Genomic DNA, 18,416 nt, shown 5'->3' with positions numbered 1-18,416 from the left:
CTGAGAATAATTGTATGATGGGACTAAGCTAGGGTTGAACCATGTCTAGTGTTGTCCCATCGGTAGAAAATAAAAGAAAAGAAAAACCAAATTTGATAGAAACATGTACAAAAAATGATGGAACTATGCTAGGGTTGAACCATGTCTAGTGTTGTCTCATCGGTGGAAAAGAAAAGAAAAGGAAAACCAAATTTGATAGAAACATGTACAGAAAATGTGGTGGAGACTATAGGTTGTTAGCTAATCTCAAGATTTACACATGATCTTAGCTATGAAGCGGTCCATAATTGCTCCACTAATATGTCTGGTGGTGAGTCTTCAATGTTTGGTGATAATGGCTTTGATCCGATTGTGGTGCAGCCTCCTCGGATGTGGTTTTGGTAGATGGGGTCGTCATGCTTGACGAAGTGAAATGGCTTTATCCAATGTGACTCCACGGTGTGGAATGTAAGGTGTCTGGCGGGATGGTTTTGTCTTTGCTAGGCTAGTAGTGTCAGTAGGGTCAGGTCTGTGGAAAAAGTTTGTCACTACTCTCTGTGTGGGTCCCTTTGGGTGAGCCAGCCTCCTGTCTTGCAGTAGTTTTGTGTGGTGCCTTTGCAGCTCCAAGAAGAAAAGACCTAGGCATCTTTGGTCCTACTCCATGATGTGATAGAGGTCCAAAACCATTACAGAAGAGGCAATGGTACCGTCCTTGTATGTCATAGTATACTGTACATCTGCATATGTAGTGCTTCATCTCAGGCTCTCAACCACAAAGCTAGCAAGTCCTATTCTCTACTAGGGTATCTGTCCATCTGTTGGTCTCTATTTGTAGCCTATGAGAGGAGGTGCGAATCTATTCGATAGTAGTAGCCCGTATATTGTGGGAGAGATGGGTGTCCATGTTGTTGAGCTAAAAATGCATTAGCATGACTTAAACAACCCCAAAACACGCTTAATTAATAAAGAAACTTTCTTACTTTAAAAAGAAACGCAATCCTAGAGAGGTACTGTGTCCCACATGCAAAACCCTAATTTAGGTGTTCCAAACTTTTTATAAATAAGCATGCAGCCTACCACTCTCCCTTAATTTCGTTTTTGTAGGTTTCAGGAGCCGTATCTCTACTGCCCACATCCCGTTCGCAGAGGACATCGCGGTTTAAACTTCCTCTAGTCATTTGCTACCAATTGGCGCTTGATTCCAGCCTTTTTCGACTTTTTCACCTGTATGTAGCTACCGCCTAGTACCTTGGAGCTATCGCTTGCAATTTGTTTGTTGCATTTGATGCTGACGTTAGCATTTGGTGCTGTCACCACCAGCAGTGTGGAGCTGTTGCCTTGATCTTTTCTCTCCTCCATAGGCTGCGTTTACAGTTTTTGGCTGCCACCTTGATATTCTCTCTGCTCTAGAGGTTGCGTTTGCAACTAATAGCTGTCGCTTGTTTTTCTCTCTTCTCAAGTACCTGCGTTTTTTTTCTCTCTCTCTTGCACTACTATCTGCATTAGATCCAGCCTTCCTTGGCTGCGTTTATTGGTGTTCGACACACGGAGGTTGCCTTTGTTGCGATTCGGGATCCGTTTGGAGTTTGACACACTCTATAGCTCATAACCTCTACCTTGATCCCAGAGATGCGAGAGTTCGAGTTTCAGTATTCACTGCAGAGTGTGTTTGGTACATGAGCATTCCATATTCATTATTCATTTACTTCACCATTCATTGTGTTCATTGTCTCTGAGTTATCCTAATCCTAACCCTAACTATGTTTTGTGTTTATTAGTCTGTGCTTTATCGTATGATTGGTTTTGTCTTTTCCACATTTAGAGCATTTCTTCTCATGGTATGAGAGCTAGGTACTGTCTGAGAAACCTTGGCCTTTGATTGGAAAGCTTATTTGCAAAAATATGAGCAATAGAAGGGTCAGAAGACTTCGAACGCATTCACAACACCGCCCTAGTCTCCACAATCAAACATGAACAGAAATGATTAGGAGTGGGCCTCTAGCTTGCTACTATCTGATTTGACATAGGCGGAGAACCGTCGGACTACCATGGAGTCCACAGACTATATCAAATATCTGCCGCTGAATATGATCTCATCCTTTTGTATAGGGCTGAGCAAGAGGTTGAAGGGAAGCTTGAATTTTCTCCTTTAGATTTGGTGCACGGAACTAATGATCTTGCAAGACCTTAGGAATCTCCACTATGGACTAGCCATCCGCAAGTGGAATCTGGCTCGGATTACACATCACTTTCACAATACTTCTTTTCTCCAATGCCAAGTATGAACCCTATTATTTCAAATTCTATGCCAATTGATTCTATATTTTCTATTGGATTTGGGGATGCCCATCAAGAAGGGACTCTTCAAAACAAACTTTGGTTTGTGAGTAGCAAGGAAGATAGGTATTTCTTTATGAACTCAAAACTAGGTAAAAAACTAAAAGAAGAACTTGTAAGTATTTTGCCCTATTTTTTTCCTTCAAACGACTTTATTTCTCATGGTCAATATGAAGTAGGTGCATCTTCATCTAATGTATTTAATGGAAAAAAAAGAACCAATCATACTTCCCACAACAACATCCATCACAAATCCATTTGGGCGCCCATCCATCTCTCCCGCATCTTCCGTTGCACCTTCCTTTCCGCTTCCATTAAGAGTGGCACATTATTCACCACACACCACACCGGGGATTTTTTTACATTTAGACATAGCCTTTAGGACCTCTACATACCCATTTCCGGGTGGTATACCAATGACGGAGGCTCGATCTCCTACGCACACAGTTTCGGGTTATTTCTCTAGGAGTGCATCCCAGATATACTTGACTGTGGATCCTTTGGTATCACAGTTTGCCTCTATAGCACAACCCAGTGGACGATCTAATTATTATGTTGTGCCCCAGCCGACATTTGGACAGGGCTATCGTGTCCCAGTGCCTCTAGTTACACCTATAAATTATTGGATCTATGTCCGTTTCAGTACCTTTGCAGCAATCGACACTCATTGGACATCAGCAACCCATTTTTGCCTATCCATCTTTACTGCCTCCTCCTTATCCATCAACACTACCACCATCTTATTCTTCCATCTTATCCCATCTATCCATCTTCACAGACACCTCATGGTTCTAGCTCCTCATCCGCCAAGTATGCTCTTAATGACAAGGCTCATTTCAACGGGTCAAACTACACCACTTGGTCAAATTTGATGAGGTATGTCTTAGACTCTTAGAGCCTCTGGGATTTAGTATAGGGGTTGGAATCCCAACCAGATCCTGCCCTTGTTCCATATGAGGTTGTTCACTCATGGAAGGCTCGTAACGCCTCTACTATTGTCGAGCTTATGCAGGGCTTATTGCTTGAGTTTCACTCTGAGCTTCAATATTTTGACTTAGCATCTAAGCGTTGGGCACACTTGATTGACTGCTACACGGCTTGGGATAGGACTCCTCGCATGAATTTGGATTATCAGCTCCAAAACTTCAAAATCATAGACAAGGATGACTTGATAGTCAAGTTGGTTTGAGTATTGGTGTCTCCTCATTGTGTTCTCAACCATTGGGGCTCCTAAGTCCTCTGATGATTAGGTTACCTTGTTTCTTAACAAGCTGGCAAGAAAATATTTTCATTTTATGTAATAGCCTTAGATACCTACATTTTATGAGTTGGAGTGTCAGTTGTTGCATTACACACGGTTGTTCGATCGATTTCATAATACGTCCTCAATAGAGGGGGCAATAAGGCAAGGGCAAACAAAACTCAAATCAAAATCAAAATAAAAAAAAGGCTAGTGAATCCCAAGGAATCACTCAATCCACTCTTAAATCTGGATGACAGAATGTACCTAAGAAGAATAAGTATTGTTAACATTGTCAAAAGGCTGGCCATTATGGTGACAAGTGGCAATCTAAGGCAAGAGGCACACAACCAAACTCCAAGAATTAGACCCATGCACCCGAGTTGGGTAATCCCCAGCAGGAGAAGTAGGGTGGTAGCAACCCTCAGTAGGGGCAGTGGCAAGACCAAACCCACACTGCTACCGGTCAGTCATCATAGTTAGCAAACTACTCAACTCAAGAGGTTTTGTTTGACTGGTTTGCAGAATCCTTAGAGACATCGAAGTTGGGAGTGATTACTTAGATTCCCTTGGTAAGATAACCATCGCCTTTGTAGTCTTGGTAAGTCATTGGGCAACCGATGTGTACCCTTAGTCCGATGGCCTGGCTACTTTGGGGTGGGACGCCTTGGGGTAAAAGCACAATCCATAGCAAGGGCTTATTTCTCCTAACTTAGTCTTGGGTCTGAGAAGGGGATGTTGAGCTAAAAATGCGTTGGCCTAACTTAAATAGCCCCAAAACATGCTTAATCAATGAAGAAACCTTTTTATTTTAAAATGAAATGCGATTCTAGAGAGTTAGTGTGTCCCACATGCAAAACCCTAATTTGGGTGCCCTTCTATAAATAGGCATGTAGCCCACCACTCTTTCTTAATTTTGTTTTTGCAGGTTTTAGGAGCGGTATCTTTGTTGTCCACACCTCGTTCGCAGAGGACATCATGGTCAAAGCTTCTCCCAACCATCTACTACCATTTGGCACTTGATTCTAGCCTTCGCCTGCTATCTGTAGCTATTGCTTGGTATCTTGGAGTTGTCGCCTACAGTTTGTCTATTGCATTTAATGCTGATGACAGCATCTGGTGCTGTCACCAACAGTCTTGAGCTGTTGCCTTGACCTTCTCTCTCCTCCATAGGCTGCGTTTACAGTTTCTAGCTACCGCCCTGATATTCTCTCTTCTCCATAGGCTGCATTTGCACCTAACAGTTGTCACCTTGTTTTTCTCTCCTCTCAGGTACCTGCGTTTTTAGCCTTTCTCTCTTTTGTATTGCCGTCTATATCAGATCCAACCTTCCTTGGTTGAGTTTGCTAGTGTTTGACACACAAAGGCTACCTTGTTGCGATTCGGGATTCTTTCGGAGTACGATAGACTTAACGTCTCATAACCTCTGTCTTGATCCCAAAGATATGAGAGTTCGAGGTTCAGTATTCACTGCGTAGCGTGTTTGTTGCATGAGCATTGTATATTCATTATTCATTCACTTCATTATTCATTGCGTCTTCACACATGTATACTGGCCAAATAGTGAAACCATCATTAGAGAGACACAAGAAGTGACTCCTTTAGAACTCCATCCTTGATCCTTGAGGGAGTGGTGGGTGGGTCCATGTCTTCGCTGTCTTAGTTCTCAATATATTAGCTCTTATCACCTAATTCAATGTAGGGCAGTTAAGGTTGTAGTCAAAAGGTGAAAGGCTATCAATATTTAAACAATGTAGGCTCATCCAAATAGTCGTTTGTGAAAACCAACAGTTCTTCTCTTCTCTTGCTACTAGTCGTCTAGATGAAGTTAGTGCCAATCTCAAGTATCTATGACATGGAAGCTTCCATAATCTATGCCAAAAGACCATTGCCTTGAAGAGTGCATGTGTAATTGTAGATGCTGCCCCTAGCTTTGCTCTAACAATGGGATGTGGGTTGGAGGGCTTACTCCTAATCATATGTGCTATCATCATGATCAATGGCCTTTCCATGCTAGTCCAGCCATCATAATAATCTCTCTTTGCTTCAATTTGATCAATGAGTAGGCTAAGATGTCTGTTGCTCCATATAGTAGTGTAGATACGACTAGGGTGTCAAATAACCATAGTTTGGTGTGAGGCTCCTGGAATTGTATATGAGCACGTTGGCTCTTGAGTACCACTAGTGTTGCATATTCTTGTGCCAAATGTGTTTTTGATACCCCTCTCAATGAAAAACGTAGACCAAATCTATTCACCCATGGTGTTGAAGTATTGAAGACCATGGTTTGGAAGTGTTGAAGACCATGGTGTTGAAGTATTGAAGACCATGGTTTTGGTCGTCCCAAGGTTCATTGTGAGGTCTCTATCTTTATAATAGATGTGCAAAGCATCTAGGTGACATTGTAATCTCGAATAAATCTGAAATGAAAACAAAACAATAGCATTTGCATACAATAATATCGGTATCAGCATCCCTGCTAGGCTAGCTCCGGCTCCTCCTCCTTGGTCAATGTAATCAAGCACTTTATCTATGTATAAACCAAACAATGTGGGTGAAAGCGAGCATCCTTGTTTTACTCCTATGGTACTGTCAATTCTCTCTGCTAGCCCCCCAGGTGCTTGTACATGACGTGCCACTGTCTTATATAATGTATAGATACCCCATCGTATACCCTTTGGTACTCCAATATTCTGCAATCTTTGTATGATACGTGTATGAGGCACTTGACGAAGGAAATTCGGTATGGCAGCCTCTATACTATGCCAAACTCCCTTCTACCACAAAGTGAATGAGCTAAGGGCACCACCTAGTCATGGAAGAGTGGACTAGGACGCTATGCAAGAGGGAGAGGAGCTTGTGAGGGAGAAAAGAGGAAAACTAAGACACAGAGAGAGAGAGAGAGAGAGAGAGAGAGAGAGAGAGAGAGAGAGTATATTAACATCTCTAAAAGGCCAATGTGGCCTATGAGACCAAAACAGTACATACAATGATGATGATGTGTTTCTCATCTAGAACGAGAAGAAAGATGAAGAACATGCCTATAAGACTGAAAAGGAAATGAAATGAAATGAAATAGTGTCCCATAAAGGGAAACATGTCAGTGATCTGAAAGTGAGAGTAGAGAAAGGAAAACCCTCCATCAATGATATGTCTGTTCTCTAGGGAAGTGTATCTCTGCATAGCTAAGGCGTCTTGGCATCTGTCTCCTGTGGCGCTCAATGATGGCTTTAATTTGTCTGTAATGTGGATGTCTAGGCCTTCGTCCGGGTGGACGTGGGCGCCTAGACCGGCTAAGTGCCACTGCTCTATCCAAAGGGACACCTACAGAAGATGAGGTCCAATGATGATGTATTCCTGTAGGCTGTGTGGCAGTAGTAGTGGTATCTGCCATATTCTGTCGTGTATCCATGAAAAAGTCAGTGACTGCTCTCTGTCTATGTGAGCCGAGCTGTGGGGGCCTCCTACTCCGTAGAATTGTTGCTCTGCGCCTCTGGAGCTCCAAGAGGAAAAATCCCAAGCATCTCTGATCCTCATACTGCATGATCCGTCTCAGGGGTCCAAAACCCTCTCGAAACAGACAGTGGTATCTACCTCGTATGTCGTAATATACAGTGCATCGGCAGATGTAGTGTTCCTCTGTCTCTGGCTCTCTGTCGCATAGTGGGCATATGCGTTCTTCTGTCTGTATACCCTCCCATCTGCCTGTCTCAATCCTCAGGTGGTGGGATGAGGTGCGGATCTGACCAATAGCTGTGCGTAGTCCATGAGGCAGCTGTGTGTCCATGTAATTGGGTCGGGTGATGAAACCATCCTCAGATACCTGGAGGAAGTGGGTCTGGTAGTGTGCCATCCTCGTGCCATGGGGCGAGGGGGGTTGGATCCAGGTCTTCTCCGTATCTAACTTCAGTATGTCTGCTCTGATCACATGGTTTAGCTCTGATCGGCTTAGGTCAAGTGTAGGGCAATCCAGGCTATAGTCAAAGGGGGGTAGTCTGTCAATCTGCAGACCATGTAGACGCATCCATGTGCTCATCTGAGCATACCAACAGTGTCTGTCACCGTCTGCTGCTAGTTGTCTAGAAGAGGCCAGGGCTAGCCGTGGGTATCTATCTTGGGGGAGCTCCCATAGTCTATGTATGAAAGTCACTGCCTGAACCAAGGCCTCAGCCACCATGGGTGATGCCCCCAACTCAGCTCTGATAATCTCATGTGGGGTCGAGCTCTTCGCTCGTATCATGCGTGAGATCATCATGACCAGTGGTCTTTCCATATGCTCCCATCCATCATAGTATTCCTTCTCTGGTCCATCCTGGTCTCCCAAAGGCTGTCTCCTCGTGTGAAACAGACTCGGACCCCAAATAGCTGCCCCATATAGGAGTGTGGGTGTAACCAAGGTGTCAAAAAGCCACAGTTTGGTGCGCGGCTCATGGAATTGTATGTGAGCACATTGCCTCTCCAATGCCCCTAAGGCTGCATATGCTTTTGCCAAACGAGCCTCTGATGTCTCTCTCCAAGAGAACTGTGGTCCCTTCAATGTGACCCCCAAATAAACATACTGCCTAACCATCTCCATTGGCTCTCCGTCAAAAGTAAACTGGTGCTCAGCTCTTGTCACCCAAGCAGCTGAAGTGTTAAATACCATAACTTTAGTTTTCCCAAGGTTCACCTTAAGATCTCTATCTCTGCAAAAAGCTGATAATGCATCCAAGTGTCTATTTAGTCCCTCAGGTGAGTCAGATATAAGTACAATATCATCGGCATAAAGCAGTAATGGTATCAGCACTCCAGCTAGGCTGGCTCCGGCCCCACCTGTCCTATCCACATATTCTGAAATTTCATCTATATACAGCCCAAAAAGTGTCGGTGAAAGTGGACAGCCTTGTTTCACCCCAATGGTGCTATTGACTGTATCTGAGATGCCCTCAGGTGTTCGTACTCTGCCTGTCACTGTCTCATATAGGGCATAGATACTCCACTGTATCTCTACGGGCACATCAATGTTTTGCATTCTTTTCATGAGTCTAGCACGTGGCACTGTGTCAAAGGCCTTGCGAAAGTCCACAAAACAGCAGTAGATCTTTTTCTTGAATGCCTTGCCTTCTTCAATGATTGCCCTCAACGTAAAGATATGGTCTAGAGTTGTATGTCCCCTCCTGAAGCCAGCCTGGCCTTTTGACCTCAGGCCATGCATCTCGGCCCATTCACTCAACGCTTGTTCCACGATAGAGCCATATATCTTGGCCAGCATGTGTCCAATCATGATAGTTCGGTAGTTACTAGGTAGCGCGGGGTCTCCACTCTTAAAGAGCGGCACAATAATATGGTCTGACCAACAGGTTGGAAATCCCTCACAAACTGCCCTATTAAAGATGTGAGCCAGCGTTGGTGCCAGAATATCACAGGCATGCGTGAAGTGTTCAGCCACTAAACCCTCATGGTCTTGGGCTCTTCCATTTTTCAGCTTCCATATGGCATTCCTCACTTTTTTTTCTGTGAAAAATCTGCAATTTGCTGGTCTTGAGGTTGAGGGGAGTGGCATAGGCTCTTGGCCAGGGATATCATAGAGTGTGCAAGCATATCCATGCCAATCATCCGGTCTAGTAATTTGTAGGGGTGGCTGGCTCTCATGCATCTTTTTCCACGCTCTCTTGCTGTCCTGCCCCAAGAACATGGAATACATTTCTGTTTCTAGTCTGCTCAGGTATTCCTGCTTCTTTTTGCGTACCAACCGTCTGAAGAGTGTTCGAGCATGCTTATGGGTGCATATACCAAGTGCCAGCTCTCGCTGAAAACGTGCTCGTGTCTCTCTGCACTCATCATCATACCAGCCATTCTGTGGAGCATTACCTCGTGGAGGTTTATCTGACGGTGTAGTGTGTGGGAAAGCGTATGCTGCTGAAGTGTGTATTATCTCGGCCAACTGTCCTGTAAACTCATCCAGAGAGGCCTATGTGTCTAGCTCCCTCAATGCATCTCGCACAGTAATGCTGTATATGTGTGAGGTCGCTTCCACAAAATCATAGCGTGGTAATTTTGGTATATGTGACTGTGCTTCATGTATATGCCCATATTGCATTGTGAAAGCTAGAATAGCATGGTCTGCTACTAATCCAATTGGTCTGTCCGAGATTTCAAAACTTTTTATGTCAGGTAGCAAGTTGGGTGATCCAATCAAATAGTCCACTGTGCTTGACCCCTTCTTGTTATTCCAACATGTGAAGCCATTAGATCTTGGCCACTGTGGTAGCCCGTTAAGGATGGCCAAACCATGTGCACTTCCTAGTGCCAGTAGGTGTGTTCCATATTCTGTTATCTCTCTATCTTGGGCTGATCTAACTAATCCCACTTCATCTAATGCAATATCTCTGAACATCTCATCACTAGTGTCAAAGAAAGCAATATCTCTGAACATCTCATCACTAGAGAGAGAGAGAGAGAGAGAGAGAGAGAGAGAACTACAAAAAATAGATGAATCAATAAAACTTAAGAGGGCACAAGAGATGGAGAATTCTCAAGACATAATCAATATACATAATATGGACACCAATAGCATAAGCTTGTTACACTGTAGAGTATGCATAAGCTATAGTAAGGGAATGAACTACATAAGCTCATGAGAGAGAATGTGGATGACTCAATAGGGTTGAAGAATGCCTCTTGGCTCTCTCTTGCAAATTAGAAAGGAGAATGCCTCTTTATATAGGCCTTGAGGGTGTTTAGGGAGGAGGTTAATATAGAATAAGAATTAACACCACCAAAGCTGCATTAAAGCGGTTTCATCAATGTAAAAGCTCCATCTAGATGTTTTGTTGACTAATTTTGTACTTAATCAAGTTTCATCATAGGTCAGTTGTCTCCATTCTCCCCTCCATAGCTTGAGTCCAAGAGCTCTCCTATAAAAAAATATAGAGAATCTTCATAAAATAAGATCATATCTAGCAATAATGGAGAGAGAGTGGTGAGAATTCATACATTACTACTACAATTAAGGATGATTTGAGGGTGATTTAGGAGGGAAATTCTAATGATTTATTAGCTTGAGAGAGAGGAGAAGAGAGGGGAAAGGGTTGGGAGTGTAATGAATGATGTTTTATGGAAGTGTTAAGTGTGGGGAAGAAAGTGTGGGTGTGTATAAAATTGGGAGGTGGTCTCCACCGCAGTTGAAAAAAGTTGGCGTCCATCATTTTGGCCATATCTCCCCACTGGTAGCTCCAAAAAATTATAAAAAAATACCAGCCGAAACTTTAGTTCACGCGCTACAACTTTCATTCGAAAAGTTTTTTTGGATTGGAGTGGAAGTATTTTTAAAAAAACTTACAAAATCATGTGCCTGATTTTTCTTCCATTAATGCTTCTAAGAAGGATCCCATTTGTTTGAATTATCATAAGGCTCCAAAGCTATGACATTATGAGTCTCATATGCCCTTTGGATGGCTCCAAATCCATTTCGTGTCTTTTCTTTTCACATTACATATTTTCCCTTCACCTTCCTGCATTGATCTTTACTCTTCACCCCCCCTTGGTAAACCGGTCCATGAAATATTTCCATCCAGTGATTTCTTGGATTTTCCAAGAGGTTGTTCCCATCCTCTTCTTTATTTCAAACCTCCAAATGTAGAAAAAATCAACAAAGTGTTAGACAAATATTTTTTTGTGATTTTCTCGGATCAACACTGTATCAAAAGCTTTGCGGAAGTCTATTAAGCAAGAATAGATCCTTTTGTCTCAAGCTCGACTCTCCTCAATAATGGCTGAGCGTGAGGATATGGTCTAGTGTGGTATATTCGTGTTTGAAACATGCTTGTCCTTGTGCTCTCTTGCATTGCATCTTAGCCCACTAACTGAGTTTATACTCCAGTATAGATCCATGTATCTTGGCCAAAGCTTAGCCGATCATGATAGTCTTGTAGTTGCTAGGGATCAGACGATCACCACTCTTAAATAGTGAAATTATAGTATTATTTGACTAGTTGATAGGGAAGCCTTCATATACTCTCCTACATCACATTTCATGAATTAAAAATGTAAAAGAGTCGCAGGAGGAGCTCAATAAGATATTCAACTCTCAAGAAAAAAACTCTACAATTAATTTGTTAATGGAAATTTTCAAGCTTAATTGTCAAAGGAAAAGTTGTAATAAGTTATGCCTTACATGTACTAGGTAGTACTCGGTGTCAAATTTTGGCCTAGACCAATTTATAGGTCACTAATGTCAGTGGTGACATTAGAGACTAGGCATTAATTAATTGATTAATGCCCGTCTAAGGGCTAATAATTGCTTAAGGATACTTGGATGACAAATTGGCCTAGCTAATTTAATTATTGGTTGGTGAAATTAACTTTTTGAGCACTATAATAATTCTGAAAATTAATTTTCAAAATTAAGATTAATTTTGAAAACTAATTTAAAAAGCTAGATAATGTTGAAAAATGGGATTAGAAGGTTGCCACTTGGAAAAAATTGCCCATGTAAGTAGGAAAAACATTTTTAGGGGCTGGTGGAGTCTATTATAGCCATTGTGAGAGAGAAGGAAGTTGCTAGAGATCAAGGATAGGCTGCTGATGTGATTTTGCGGCCTCCAGAGATCAGTCCTACAGCATGTGACAGTAGTTTGGAGCTCTCTAGGAGTAGTAACAGTAGCCCAAGGTCCTTTTGGTGCAAATGACAGCATACAAGATAGGGCAGGCTACAACAGTCTTTCTAGTGGTCCTACGCTGTAGACGACAACTTCTATGGCTGTTTGAGCAGGGCAACATTAGCTTTTCAATATTTCTTGCGATGAAACCCTAAAATTTCTCTCTCTATAGCATTCTCTCTTCTTCCCAGTCATCTCTCAAGTTATCTTAGCATTTTCTAGCAATTTGAGCCATCAGAGGAAGAGATTTTAGTCAATCTCTATTGTAAATCCTAATTTGCAGAAAAAATCAAGGTTTTGATAACCGCATCGGGATGCGTGCTTAAAATTGAGGGCAGGGAGATTCAAGAGGCCAGCAAGCCAATGTCAAATTTGGGGCTGAATTTTGTTTTTCAATGATCATGGTGAAGACCAATTCCCAAGCAAACCAACAGGCAAATTGATTTGGAAGCTTGCTGGTCAGTTTTGACAGCAAGAGACACTTGGATTAGTGGAGAAGCTTAGAGGATCTCAATTGTACTCCTTCCATTTGCAATATAAGATAAAGAAATACCGCAAGAGGTGTCAATTTTGGGGCCAAGCAGGTGTCCAATGTCGAAGATTAAAGTGGTAAAAGTGTGCATTTTCAGTTTATGTGAATTTTATACTTGTTGTAATTAGTAATTAATTAGGTTATATTTACTACCCTATTCGAGGAGGAAGACTGGTTTCACTTGATCTAAACCAATATGATTTCCTAACATCATTGATAAACAAATTTAAAAGCTTGAACGCATAGCAATCTTTAATAGGCAAAGTTATTGAAGAAGATGAAGCCATTGCCATGCTGCTCAATGGTGTTGATAAACCTAACAAAGGTTATGAGCAGGTGGTAGCAACACTAAGGAATGCATGTGATAGAAAATTCAATGCAATTGAAGCCGCTTTATATGAGCAACAAGGTAAACTTAAGGAGAAAGCCAAAGACTCTATACCGAGCCCCGTATCAACTACACTTTAGGAGAAATGGACACAAATAGCAAGACTATTGGAATAAAGAAAAACCAAGGTGCAAAAGCTACAACAAGTTTGGACACACCAAGAAAGAATGATGGGGCCAGAAGAAAAATTTATAAAGGAAACAAACTTTGAAGAATGTCTTGAAACTCTCTTCTAAATTGCCTACACTTTGTTTGACATTGCATGAGCTAGAGGCCTTGTAGGAATTAAGGGGAGATTTACATCCTTAGGTACAATTATCTAGAGGGTAAGTTGGCACGAAGGGAGGGTGTTAAAATGTATGTGGTGTTAGAGGCACAAGTGCTAGAGGCATATGTAATTGAATCCTATAAGCCAAGAGCGAGGTGTATATCCAAGCTAGAAAGCTATAAAATAATAAACTTGCTTCATTATCAATTAGTTAAGTCTCTTTGATGCTATCTAAGGTTGTCAAGTACAAAAGGTATGATACAGTATGGTACGATAAAATACGGTACTAATTGGTACCTTATGATTTTATAAGGTACGGTACGATATTAGTACGAAAAAAAATCAAAAACTTAGTTATTTTGGTTTATATATAATAGAACACATGTTTAGAGCTAAAATAGCAATGTCACTTGAGTTAATAGGATGAATACATGAGGGTAACAAGGTAAAACCTCATGCACAACATGCGAAACGCGCTACTAGAAGACAGATGGGAGTGTATATGTAACATCATACAACAAAGCAAAGTGTAGGGTGGATGGATACAGAGGCTCTTTATTCTTTTGTGAGAGAGAGAGAGAGAGAGAGAGAGAGAGAGAGAGAGAGGGGAGGGGTGCTCTTGGAATTGCACACTCATCTTGGAAGTTGGGGGAGAGAGTGAGTGAGAGAGACTTGAAATTCTGAAGGAGTTAAAAGATATTGTTTGGTCTAGTCTTCATAGGCCAAAAAATAGCCTGTTTTTTGGTACGAATTGGTACAGATACGCACTGTACGGTATGAACCATATGGAACGAACTAGTCCATACGTAGTACAAATGCAACTATGATGCTATCATGGTCTCATTCTTGTTTTTTTCGTTCCCCCATAGGATCCCTCGTGTTTGTAGCCTCTGTATTAGTCTATCTCGTGGGACTATATCAAAAGCTTTGTGGAATCCACAAAGCGGCAATAGAGTCTCTTCTTCCTTGCTTTCACTTACTTGATCATGCCTTTGTGGGTGAAGATGTAGTCATGTTCAAAGAGCTTCTAAATCTAGATTGTCTTGTTATTCTCAATCTTCCTCCCTCTCTCTGCACAGGTGCCAAGCTCCACCTCCTTTATTGCTCCATATAACTTGGCCAATGTGTGTCCCACCATGATGGTCTTGTAGTTACCAGGATCTAGGGAATCTCTAGACTTGTGGATAGACACGATGGTATGCATAGTCCACTTGTTTGGGAAGCCTTAAACTAGTGCCCGCAGCCCTGTTAAACATGAGAGCAAGGAGAGGAGCCAAAACATCCACTAAGTAAATGAAGTGCTCACCAAATATACTTGTGTGATCCATCAACTGTCCATGTTGTGGGTGCGCTTATCACTCTCTTCACCACATCATGTGTGAAGAAAGTGGATGTGGTAGGGTGAGGAAATAGTGGCTGGTGTGGTATATCATATAGTCTCTCTACATAGGAGTGCCATATCTTTGGATCTTCGATGGGTGTTGGGCAGCATGGCTCCTGTATTCTGTGCAATGCTGTGGCCACAGAGAGAGAGAGAGAGAGAGAGAGAGAGAGAGAGAGAGAGAGAGAGATTGCATCAAACATATGTACCAGAGAATACTATGTGCTTACTAGATTCTTTGGGTCTCATGGTTATGTAGCCATAGATATTCTCAGTATGTACATGGATTATTATTCATCTCTTTTGGGCTTGGTAGAGATTGTTTCGGATTCTATCAATGTAGCCCAAAGGTATGTAATAGATTTGTATGTGATCAAGTCACTTATGAGTGAGCAACAACTTTGGATTTCAGAGGATGAAGTGGAGTATGTTTTGTTGCATCTTCCTCATAGAGAAAGTCTAGGTTGGGATGACTTGCCAAATAAACTATTTGGAGCTTATTTGGAACATCTCTCGGCTCCCCTCACTCTTATGTATTAGGAGGTATGGAGGTTGGGTGTGATGTCTTCTGATTGGAAGTTGCCCTTGCTTTGTTTGCTGCCTAAAGTACCTACACCTATGGAGTTAAATCACTAGAGGCAAATTATGTGGAGTCACTGTATACAATCTTTATGAAGGTTTTTGCAAACAGGTTGCAAAAAGTACTCCCTGTGATGAGCAAGCATCTGGACAGAAAGTGGTAATGGTCCAACTTGCCACAGAGAAAGCTTATGATCATGTTAGTTGGTCTTTTTTACAAGAACTGATGGCTCTTATAGGTTTTGGTCTTCGGATGGTTAATATCACAAATATTATCAGTCATGGTGGGGCTGCAAGATTTTTGCTCAATAGAGGGTTCTTTGAAGAGATTGCTCTTTCTTATTTTTGAGGCACAGTTGCCCTCTCAGCCCTTGATCGTTTGCTTTGGCCCATGTTGAGTTTACTAGATAAGATTGCCTCGAATGGAGATATTATGGGTCTTACCCTTTTAAGTGGTGCAAAGATTTGTTGGTCAATCATTGGCTGATGACTCTTGCATGTTTCTAAGGACTGAGAAAAATAATGTGGCCTGAGCTATGGTTGCTTGGGCTTTGTTTGGGAGTTAGCATCAGGTTTGCATAGTAATATGCAAAGATTTGGGATGGCAGAGCAAGATTGTTCTTAAAGGGATGATAACTAGACATGTGGGTTATTTAGATAAAATTAGGGCACAATCATCAATATTCATATACTTTTTTTCATACCATATACTCATCAAGAATGTTGTCATGATCTGTGAGCCACACAGTAACAGCCTACAAACTGCTTCAACAAAATTGGGTTCACAAACGAAGTCAAAAAGACCCAAGAATTTGTTGGACTAGATGTCTGGTTGCATAAGGGATACATTTGTATCCTGGAAATCTCAAGGCTAGCCTTTGCATGTTCGTCTCAAAGGACAGAGTGTTATGATTAGTATGATTTCCTTCTTCCTATTGTTGCTACCTTGGACTCAAAAAGGTTTGGATGAATTGGTGCAACGAATTTGATCTATACTTTGGAAGAAACAAGGAAATCGTTCAGGTTAGACTTGGGTGTCTTGGGACCATGTCAGTGATCCAAAGCATATGGGGGGGGCTGCCCTTTCATGTATCAAGAAATACATTGTAGCTCTTCAATTAGCTCTCTAACAAGGCATTTTTTTGGAGCAGCACCCTTGGGTGGATATTGCAAAAGCTTTTATTGAGGAGGTGCGGATTTCTCATGGCAATATATGCATATTCAGGCCTCTTGGTGCATGTTTTGAATTCTACTCAGAGAATTAAAAACCCGAAGTCAGTTTTGTTATCACAGTTATCTCTTCTTGCTGTCCCAAATTCTTGCTTAAGGTGGTGACTTTGCATGCCTGATAGTGGTCATTTGCAATGTCATTGAAGGCCAAAACGTCCTTAAATAGGCACATATTTGAGTGCAGAATTCATGAAGTAACAAAAATAATATGGTGTGCATTGGAATGCAGAACACCAAGTATGTAAAATAATATTCTTCTCATCAGTTGTCTCCTAATTTTTCATTGGGCTGCAGCATAAAGAAGAAAGAAAGAGTTTGGAGAAAGAAGTGAGCAATGCAAGGAGTCTAGCAGAGCTAAGTCAGAAACAATTAGAAGAGGTGATTAACTTGCATTTTCACAATGGTTTTTGGCACTTTGCTTGGATAAAATTAGTATTGTGTTGTGCTGTAAGAACAGATACAAGCTGGGCAAGAACAGAAGAAATTTGAAAGTGAGCGTAAGCTGCATGAAGCAGAAGCTGCTATCTCTGATATTGTACACCAGCAGTTTGGAAATCTGAGAGCAATAACTGGCACACAATTGTCAAAATTCCCAAAGTACTGATAAACAGGCAACTATAAAGAAGACGGACATTCCAAGGTTGGATTTCATCAGTGCTTATTTAAAGCATTTTTTACATTGTATCATTTAAACATTAGGTTGTTTTTCAATGGTAACCTTGAAAGTTTATGTTGAGAATGTCTGACAACTGGTAGAAGATTCTGGAATATATTGTCATTAGTGATTGGTCAGAGATTTTTCTTGGAAGGGGAGGTTACTGATATTATTCGATAAATCCATAAATAATACTAGTCCCTAGAGGGTTGTACTTGTTCCCACGTTAGATTTGAGTATGAATGTCTCCCCCAAGGCGTGACACAATCTTCCAAGAGCTTGGCCAAGGAATCCCCTGGTTACATTTATTGGGCAGCATCACATGTTTCTAACACACCCGCTTGATTTTAACGAAGTATGAACATGAAAGAGAGTAAATAATCAAAGTGAAAAGAACCACAGAGGCTTGGGTTGGCGGAGATAGCACAAAAATATTCCTTAAAGAAGTGCATGATGGAGAAACAATTAGTACTCTCGTAAATAGTAGCTCATCAATGTCCAAGATAGTTTAAGCAGGCTAGAGGTCCATAGCTCTACAATGATCTTCAACCACATGATGAGCAGTTGTAAAATCTCAACGAATAGACCTCAAGGCTGTTGAACAAGGCAAAGGTGAGAATTCAACTAAGTCTACACAAGGACATTTCCAGTGTCAAGGGAACATCAATTATGCATATGGATTCTCTAGACTGTGAAGGTGCATACTTGCTGTACGAAGTCATGAAATCAGCAATAACTTTGGACTGCCTCTCTAGCATTGCCCTTGTAAATTTAGAATGACAATTGCCGTTTAAACCACTCACTTCAACCATGGGGGAAAGCCTGTCAAAAAATGACGTACCAGCGAGACAGTAGGGTTTGCGGGGAGGAACACGGAGTGAACTCGGCAAACATGGAGAAGAGAAGAGAAGAGAGAAGAAACTCTGATGAATGCAATGATGATCTAAATCATGGAGTGAATGTGATACAAGGAAACAAGGGTGCCGTAACACAAGGAAGACGATGAAGACAACCACGAACCACGAATTGCAATGTCCTCGTGAAGAGGTGTGAGGGTAGTGGAGAGGTTGGAGAGAAGAGGTGACGGACTGAATGAATCAGCCATGTCTAATGAGTGACAGAGGCAGCCTATAAATAGGCAAGAGACTGTGTAGGGTGGCGTCCGGAGGAAGGGTGTCAGCTGTCTAG

General features: G+C 41.8%; 1 protein-coding gene across 3 annotated transcripts in view; it reads left to right on the top strand.

Annotated features, from left to right (window-relative positions):
* The window catches only part of LOC148015966 (uncharacterized), an 82,575-nt gene that overhangs the window by 54,937 nt on the left and 9,222 nt on the right, over positions 1–18,416 (top strand). For all 3 annotated transcript variants that reach the window (XM_087664301.1, XM_087664299.1, XM_087664300.1), the window contains 2 exons: positions 16,868–16,951; positions 17,031–17,213. In XM_087664301.1, coding sequence (XP_087520427.1) covers positions 16,868–16,951; positions 17,031–17,177 — 231 coding nt within the window. In that variant the 3' untranslated portion in view covers positions 17,178–17,213. The remainder of the gene's footprint in view (positions 1–16,867; positions 16,952–17,030; positions 17,214–18,416) is intronic.

This window comes from Lygodium microphyllum, chromosome 23, assembly GCF_053477565.2.
Source record: "Lygodium microphyllum isolate KBCC chromosome 23, Lygodium_microphyllum_v1.1.10, whole genome shotgun sequence".
In the NCBI taxonomy this organism is placed as follows: Eukaryota; Viridiplantae; Streptophyta; class Polypodiopsida; order Schizaeales; family Lygodiaceae; genus Lygodium; species Lygodium microphyllum.
This window is presented reverse-complemented; position numbering and strand designations above follow the sequence as displayed.